The following is an 8,931-nucleotide window of genomic DNA, read 5'->3' as shown; positions in this document are numbered from 1 at the left end:
TAACAAAGTTTTTTCTCCAAGCAGTACCATATAGTAACATAGAAACACAGGATGTAACAGCTGTGTTTCTTAGGGGGTCTGTAGCACAAAAAAAACTCCTCTCTCCCTACAGATAAACTGAGTATTAATTATCTAAAAAGTAAAAACCTAATTAAAATCCAAATTGTATCTCACTGTAGTTTATTAAAGTTAAGTAGTAAAAAAAAGAATGCTTTAGAAAGTTTTCATTTTAAAAGAGGAGGAAGAGGAGGAAGAGGCGGTGGGGCCGCTTCGCTGTGCCCGTCCTTCCTCCTTCCTCTCGCCCTGACCGCTGCCTGGGCCTGTCTCGGGGAGCCACAATTGCCATTTGTGTCTAATGGTCTCTGTGTACTCCCTGCCTTCCTCCTGCGGACACCAGCCCTGGCGTGCCCTGCTGTCCCTGTGGGCACAGGGGGATGAGTGACACGCTGTGAATCCTCTCAGCAGGCTTTGTCTGCCTCTCTGATCCTTCATGCAAAAATCGGTACAAATGTTTATCCGTGTCAGAATTTTATCCTTAGCAGAGGGTACCTGCAGGAAGGATTTCTGGCATGGGCCAGAACCATGTGCTCTAAGAGGTGATGGCAGCAGGGTGAGTTTTTGTAGGGTCCCAGCCCTGTTTGGGGACCAGGGATGTGGTGATGTACTAAGGCTTCAGGCTTGTGACTGCCATGTGACAGGATAGCCCTTTGCTTTGTCATACATCAGCAAAGTCTTCCAGGCTGTGCTTGTTTCCCCCAAATTTCCTCCAACAACTTGTTCCAGGACTACTGTAAAAAAAGCAAGGAGAATAAATACGGATTAAATGAAAGCAGCTAAGCCATCATCTTCAGTAGCACTTCAAGTCTCTCCCTCTCCTGATCTGACCACTTGCAAAGCCAAGGTGATCTGGAGCTTTGCAGTCCCAGCCCTTGGTCCCCACCTTGTTGTGAACTTGAAACTGGAGCCAGGCTGCTGCTGGAAGATGTCAGCTCTCTGCACACATCCTGGCAGGATGGCAAGGGAGGGAGCAGCTTCTTTGAATGACTGCTGTATTCCTCTTCAGAGTGTGGGTGACCTCTGAAGAAAGAGTTTCTAGGACAAGCTGTTAGCATTGAAATGCAGGGAGTCAAAGTATCCTGTGCTACTCTGGTGGGGCTGTCTATCCCTCAAAGGTGCCATAGGATAACGGAGAGGCCTCTGCATGAAGAAACTACTACAAAGGATGAGGGAGAGTATGTCTTGGAAGGCTGGCTTTCCTGACAGTTGAAACATCAGAAATAGAATTGGAAAGTTTAAACTACAGCTGCCTCAGGCACTTCTGTCGTGTTTCTGTCAGCCTGCAGGATAAGGAAAGAAATCATATATCCTGAACAGAAATAAGATGAGGCTGAACTGCATGAGTCATTTCTCTTCAAGGCAGATGAGATGGACTTGTTTGGCCTTGGTCTAAACTGGGAGCAGGCCCTGAAGGCTCGTCCCTTCCTGGATGGTGACCACGTAACCTGACTTCCTAAAAGCCTGCATCTGGTGGGGCAGTGGGTAGGGCTTTCAGTATGTGACAGGCCAGCGTGGTCTAAATGACCTGAAAAATGGCAGAGAAAGAAGGGAAACCTGTTTACATCTCAGGGCTATACATTGAGGGAAACTGTGGCCTTTCTAGGGCAGAAAGCCAACCAAGTGTCTGTGTGTTTGTTATTTCTTGTTAGGAGCAAGCTGGGGGCTGTGGAACATTTTCAAGATTGGTCTCTGTGTTGCATTGTTATCTGGCTCATGGAAAATGAGGGCTGCAAATTTCCAAGCCCAGAACTCTGGTTTGTGTTATGTTTTGCAGGACTTTGTTTTGTTTAAAATAAAGAAAAATGCTATAATGCAGAGCTGGGTTAGAGCTCTGGGTTAGAGCAGCTGTGCCCACATTAGGCAGCCTAAGATGAGGCAAGGAAAGTTGTGTTTTTCCCTGCCTCACTCAGTGTTTCTCTAAACTAATCTCCTTCTAAGTTTCTTGTGATTCTTTTAGGTAATGCAAATTGTGAGCCCTTACTCTGCATTTGGTTCAGGTCCCTTTTGTTTGACCTGAGCCCAGCCACTGAGTTTACAATCTGTTAGTATGTTTAGAATACAGAATCAACTCTCTTCCAAGAATAGGCAGACTTTTCTTATAATATTTAGTGCTGTTTCACCTTCTTGAAAAGACAGGAGCAATGCCTAGACTGCTGTGCTGGCAGAAGGCTTCTTGCCAGCGTGGCCAGCCTGGCAGACCTGGGCTGGGAGGTGAGTGTGTTTCACAGCAGTTCAGTGCAAATGCCACCACCCCGACACGGGGAGAGGGGAGCAAGAGCAAGGGAAGAAAAGGTGACAACACCACAACGACAACTTGTGTGTCTTTTATTAAAACAGTTGCAACTGTAGCTCTGGAAAAAAAGACTGTGGATGACTTATTGCTGTTCACGTGTGAAGAAAATTATGTTGGTGGTGGAGTTGTGTTATGATTATATACACCTTTCATTATACAAGGGGCACAAAGGTGATCTGGGACAGAGAGTGCCACATGTGAGAGGCAAACACCCTTCATCTAACAAAACAAACTGTATACACCTTGGAAAGTGGGCTCTGGGCTTTGCCCTGGTTCCCTTGCCCTAGTATTTGATGATGTGAATTTGGAGTGCTGGGCCAGGTTCTGGTCACTGACCCTCACAGGCACCTGGAAGATGAGTGGAGGGATCTGACACTAGATAATATGACAGAGGTGGCTTTCCCCTCTATGCAAGGACTGAACCATGGCAGCTGTCAGCAGCTCCAGCTCTGGCTATTTGCAGACACTCAGCAGCTTGCAGGGATACTTATTCCACAAGCACAACCTTTCAGTCATTAGGATTCATATATTTCTTTTTCCCTTCACCCATTCATTGTTGACTGAGTAAATGGATTGTCTCTCTGACAGATACCACCATAGAAAACTCTCATGTAACTTTCAAATGAACCATCCCAAACCTTTAAACCTTTGAGACCTTTCCCACTGTTTTCTTAAAGCAACCTGTCACACTAATGTGGTGCTCTCAGCATCTTTTTAGAGCTCAGCTGGGAGTGTCACAACCCTCTAACAGTCCCGTTACATCTGTGGCACTTCTGAGCATGGCTTTGAGGGATGCTTCAGGACTCCACTAGCTGCATCTCTTTGGTGGTCCTTACCAGCAGCCTGCTTAGCACATCCTTGCCTGGAATTCCCCAAACTCAGTTCTGCTGGAGTGCACAGGACCACATACTCTGCTGAGGGGAAACTCAGCCTTAGTCTGAGCCAGCATTGGTGGTGAAGCCTGGACAGTTTCAGTTTATGGACTGACAACTTTCTGGCAAGATGTGACTTTGCTTCAGCATCTGCTCAACAACATTCCTGACAACTTCCACAACTCCTTGACCTCGTGCTAAAACCAAGCCCTGCTCAAGTCCCTCTCAGCATGACCAGGAATTTAGTCAGTTGTCTTATCCACGGTGCCTCTAGAAAGGGCATCAGCATTGACAGAAAATTGTCAACTTTCACTAGGACTGAAACTCCTAGCTACTGAGCTACTCCCAGAGGACACAGAAGAACATTCACAGCCCTGTCAATGTGACAGTCCTAAAATCCTTTATGGCAGCTCTGTCTCTGTCAAATGCTAGCTTGGGGAAGGTATGAGAAGAAAGAATCACTGTGTAATTAATTCCAGAAAAAAGCAATCTTGGGCTTTAAATGTTACACATGCTGTCTGTCAGTGAATACTGGATTTTGGACTCTGGGCTCCAGCTGCTGATTTTGGAACCCAGCCTCAACAATGATTGAGTACTGTGAGCTAGACCAGAGCAGACAACAGATGAGCAGAGTGAAGCAGCAGTGATTTCTGGAATGAAGGTGAAGGATTTTCCTTTGGATGAATGGTTGTGATGAACAGTGAATAATAGTGGGTTTTGTGCAAGTGTAAAGATTTTAAACTAATTCTTAAGAAGCATTAGCTGTCTGTGTTGTCCAGTCATCCACCCACATCAGCAGCTGAGTGGAGAAAATAAAGTTTCTCTTTTCCTGCTGTTAAAAAAGAATGGAGTCAGGCCCTGTACAGGTCAGCTAATTCAAGGACAGGGAGAATTTGGTGGTATTCACTCCCTTCCACACCCAGCCAGTGAAGTCTCTTTCATCAGAAAAGGGCATAAAGAAAACACAAGAACAGCCCCCCCACCTCCCACCAAAATGAGTATTACATACACATTAGTGTCACTTTACACTTGTTGCCCCATGCAGCCTGCTAAATTCTTCACACCCTGATCATATATTACAGAATATTTTCTGTTGTACATACACAAAAAAATATTTAGTTCCTCCACAACCATTGCCTTAGACAAATGTCTCTTCTGCCAACACTGCTGTGTCGTGCTCCTCTGCGGTCACCTCTGCCAGGGGCTGGCTCCTGAGCCACTCCACCCTGCTCCGGAGGAGTTCCTTCTCCACTGCTTCCACCTCTGCTGTGGGACAGGGCTCGGTTTCATCCTGCTTGAAATAGTCCCTGATGGTGTTCCGGATGGAGTCAGGGAGGATGATGCGGATGGTGTGGCTGAATGTGTCCAAGCCCTTGCTCTGGGTTGGCGCCTGCGCCATTTCCACTGGCTGTCTCTGCAGCCCCTCGGGAGCAGAGGCACTCTGGGGGCTCTCTCTGTGCTTGGCCTGCAGGGATGGGACTGTTGGTTTATGGTGGTAGCGCCTGGAGATGGACTGCAGGACAAGGGGGGTGTTCTGCCCATAGAAAAGTGTCTGGGGGATGTGGACTCTCACAGTCTGCAAGCTCTTGGACAGGCTCTGCTCACTGCTGCTGCTGGGTGAATCACTGCTGCTGGTGTTTGTCACACATCTCTCCTCCTCTCCCACTTGAGACCCCCAAGAGCTTTCTTTATTTGGGGTCACATAAAAAGTTATCTTGGTGCGCTTCAGGCTTTCCTGGCTCAGAGGGCAGTCATCGATGCCTTTGATTTCTATGTTCTTCACTGTCTTCTCCCTGTGCTGCTGGTGGCCGACCTGTGGGGATGTCTCGCTGGATAGGCTGGCAGCTGGGTACTCAGGGCTTTCTTCAAACTCTTTGGTATAATCCTGGCTCCTGAGCCCTGGGCCAGGGCACCCTGAACAACTCAGCTGTCTCTCCTCTTCTTCCCAGTCAATGTCAGTGAATGGGCTTCCCATGGCAGCTCTGCTGACACATGGAAAACTTTTCTGCTCTCCAACGCAATGACTGCTCTCTCCAGCCTTGGGCTCACCCTCATGAAAACTGTCCAGATTGCACAGATGTAAAGGCACAGGAGATGGGAAGGATTTGTGCCACTCTTTTTGGGACCTCTTGGCAGCTGTGGGAGACACAGCATGAAGCCTGGCAGAAGTGCCAAACATGAATGGCAGTGACGAGACATCTGTGGGACTGATGGCTGATGACTCTGAGCAGTAGGAGAAAGCACTGTCTAAGGAGCTAAGTGAGGAGGCAGATGGGGAGGTGGTGGTAGAGGACAGGCTGGAGAAGCTGGACCTGTTGGACAGGCTGGACTTCTGAAGGCTGAGCTGCTTCACCCTGGAGGTGGTCTGAGGTGATTGCAACAAGTTCTGCCTGGCCTTGTTAACCCCAGGGCTTAGGCCTTCATCAATGAGCTTCTGGCTCTCCATCTGCAGCTGCCTGAGCCTGTGGATGTAGTCTGTGTGGCTGCTCATGATGGTGGCATCGCAGCTGGACTGGCGGGCCACTGGCTCGTGGCCCTGTGTGGGCAGCTGGGAGCTGAGGCAGACGCTGGGCTCCGAGGAGCAGCGGTCCCTGGCCGGGCTGAGCGAGCGCATGGAGCCCATGGAGCAGAAGGAGCCATCCTCCTCCAGGAGCTCGTAGCTGTCTGCACTGGCATTGGTCTGGGCTTTGCTTTGGCAGCAGGCTGTGATCTCGCTGAACAAGTCCCAGTCTTCCTGATCCTCAGCAAGAAACAAGCTGCTGGGTGCTTCAAAAAGGGCGTCTGTTTCAGATTCCAGGTGGTGCTTTGGCCCTTCTGGATCACAAGTGGAAAACTCCAGCTCATCAGAGGAATCATCATGCTGAGCCAAGCCTATGTCTGGGGGAGAGGACACAAATTAATTTGTTGCTATATATATAGTACCTCACAACCAAAACAGGGAAGTTATATGAAAAACAAAGATAATCCATTATTCTCAGAGGAAATAATAAAAAAATTCTGGCTTAATATGGCGCATGACCACTTTTCACCAAAGGTCTGTATTCATAAGACAGCTAACAGAGACAACTCCATACAAACCATGTGATTTAGCTTTATAGAACTAACTTGGAAAATAAAAATACTGCTGGGACATGGCAGTGCTAAGGCTACACTAAATTATTGCAATGGCTAGAGTAGGTTTAACAGCAGCCACAGAGAAAGACAACCATCTCTGGGACACATTGGTGTTTCTGCACCTCAGCCCTCTTCTTTGCTATCTCTTCCTGCCTATGCTTGACAGGCAAAGGAAAACCAAACCCAACTGGTTTTCAGTGCTGTTCCTTAGAAGAAACATGAAGGTAAAGCAAACTCTTTTGTCTGAGGACTTTACCTATTAAAAGATTTTAAATATTTCTGGAAGATTTAGTACCACAAACTTACCCAGAGATTCCACTGAGTTTTTGGACTTCTTTATGTCAGGTCTTTGGAACAAGGAAGCAATATCACCCCCAAAAATCTCTCCTGAGTTTTCAATCAGAAACTGCACTAACAAGGCCACCTGGCAAAGACAGTAATTCACAGATTCAGTTTCATGGAAACAGAGCAAGTAAAATCTAATTTTTTTACAAAGATGTAATTTCCTCAAGAAGCTGTTAATAATGTGGCAGTGCATCTGCATGAACACCTGAGGCAAGAATATGAACTATGTGAACTGGTACTGTGAGCCAGGTATAGCACATTCTACAGTTTTCCTCACAATTGCTTACACCTCATAAGCTACAAGCAAGCATTCCTCCTTTCTGATGCACTGTTGTGCTCATTGCTTATTTTGTTCCAGCTGAAGTGGCAGTGTCCAACTTCAGCTGCTCCAGTTTTCTTGTGCTTGCTTGACCATATAGGAAGCTCATCTGGTGAAGCAATCACTGCTTGCCTTTTCACCCTGAAGGGCTAAACCCTGCCCAGCATGGGCACAGCTGCACAAGGGAAAGGATGAGGCCTGGGTGCCACTCATCCAGCACTGTGCCTTCCTTTAGACTACAAAAGGCAGTGCCCATAAAAAGCAGTGAAAGAGGAAAGCAGAGGTGAGGCCAAACTCATGGAAGATGTTACCTTCTTGGTAGACCGGCTCTCCTCTTCAGGCCCAGTGGGACTCGGTAGCCACAGCATATTGGGTGCTATGCAAAGAGCCAGGTTAAAGGCATTCATCTGATTCACTCCAGAATTCTGCTCAATGTGATGGAGGACTCCAAAGAGGTGTCTGAGTAAGATGAGGTTGGCCTCTGGAAGCTGGTTGACGAGACTATTCAGGGAGTGGGAAAAAAGGAAAACAGTGCTGTTCACAAACATCTGCTCTTTGAATTCCAGAATTTGCATCCCAAAGCTTTTTCCCCCTCCTGCCCCTTTGTACCCAGCCTGAGACATCCACATTTGAGAATAAGGTGAATCTGTGTCACTCCCCTCCACCAACTAACACGAGAGCCACAGCTCTGCTTCCAAATTATCCACCTGCTCTGGTTATAGAACTGGAGGGACAAGGGGCTTGGGCTCAGAGCATGTGGGAGGGAACCCACAATGGCTTCACTAAACAGGGAATGCCCAGAGGAGACAGGAGACAGCTCCAGGCCAGACCATGCCACAGTGTCCTGTGCTGTGGATAAAGAAGGCCCAGGAGAAATGGTAAGGTTAAAAACTGAGCTGAGCCATGGTTGAATAAACAGGATATCCAACAGGAGGCTGATAAACTGCTCGTGCTCAGGCCAGCAGTTTCAAGGCAGTAAAGCTGTTTTCAAGGTCCATGTCTCCACCTTGACAGGGTGGTTTCTTCTAACTGATGATCAGCCTCATTTTGTGCACATAAGAATAAAGTTACTGTCATTAAAGATTTAGTTCTGCTACCATAGATGCACTCCTGGTGGCTGAATTATTATGCTTTTTCAGTTTACTTGTTCTGGTAATTTGAACTAATAATCAGAAGAGAATTTTTTAAATTACTTTTTTGGGGTTAGAAATGTTAAGGATGTTCAAAACAGACCATTGAAAAGAAAATTTTCTGATCAGTGACATTGGCAATCAGCAATAGCTCCTCCACTGTGGCCTTGAGCATTGTCAATAATGTCTCAGAAAATCATTAGGCCCATATGATCCCCTTTTGCCCACCAAAAGAAACTTTTACAAAGGCTTTTACAAACCTTTTGATAGCTTCAATCTTATGTGCCCGATTTTCTTTGTCCACAGCTTCCATCCACAGTCCGTGCATGTCTGAGGATAGAACACTGTCAGGTATATTTCGGAGAAAATCCTGAATTAAATATATATATGCAGAGCAGTCTGGTCAGTTTTGAATTCCTGGTTTCAGTTTCACAATGCATATAGTCACTGTTTATTCATATTAAGCACAAGATAAAACAAGACACTACACAAATATGTTTATTCTCCCCTCCCATGCCCACCAAGCTGTCTTCCTCAGGCTCTTCTATGGCAGCACTGCAGGATGAACAGGCAGCCCTTCTGTTTTGCCCCTTCTCCAGAGCAGGACTGTCCCTTTTCCAATCCAGCAGAGGACTCAGCCCTAGGGCTCTGCACAGAGCTCTCTGAAACATTTTTCAGCTAGGAGGACAGCTGGTTTTTCTCAGGGGACTATTCAACAACTCAGTGTATGTCTTGTGTTGGGAAGTGCCTGAATATCAGGCCAACAAGAAAAAGGGGGATTTTTTTTATACTTTGGTGCCT

The 8,931-nt window shown here is 46.9% G+C and overlaps 1 protein-coding gene across 1 annotated transcript in view; it reads right to left on the bottom strand.

The window, feature by feature from the left end:
* Window positions 1-2,366: 2,366 nt before the first annotated feature.
* Window positions 2,367-8,931, bottom strand: part of LOC115495222 (rho GTPase-activating protein 20) — a 29,180-nt gene continuing 22,615 nt past the window's right edge. Inside the window, exons 12-15 of the mRNA XM_030272500.4 lie at window positions 8,391-8,500; window positions 7,312-7,501; window positions 6,643-6,760; window positions 2,367-6,099 (exon numbers count right to left, since the gene is read on the bottom strand). Of these exons, the coding sequence (XP_030128360.4) occupies window positions 4,361-6,099; window positions 6,643-6,760; window positions 7,312-7,501; window positions 8,391-8,500 (2,157 nt within the window). The 3' untranslated portion in view covers window positions 2,367-4,360. The remainder of the gene's footprint in view (window positions 6,100-6,642; window positions 6,761-7,311; window positions 7,502-8,390; window positions 8,501-8,931) is intronic.

The sequence above is a fragment of the Taeniopygia guttata genome, chromosome 4A, assembly GCF_048771995.1.
Source record: "Taeniopygia guttata chromosome 4A, bTaeGut7.mat, whole genome shotgun sequence".
NCBI classification, from domain to species: Eukaryota; Metazoa; Chordata; class Aves; order Passeriformes; family Estrildidae; genus Taeniopygia; species Taeniopygia guttata.
The sequence above is the reverse complement of the archived record's forward strand: the minus strand, read 5'-3'. Positions and strand labels throughout refer to the sequence as shown.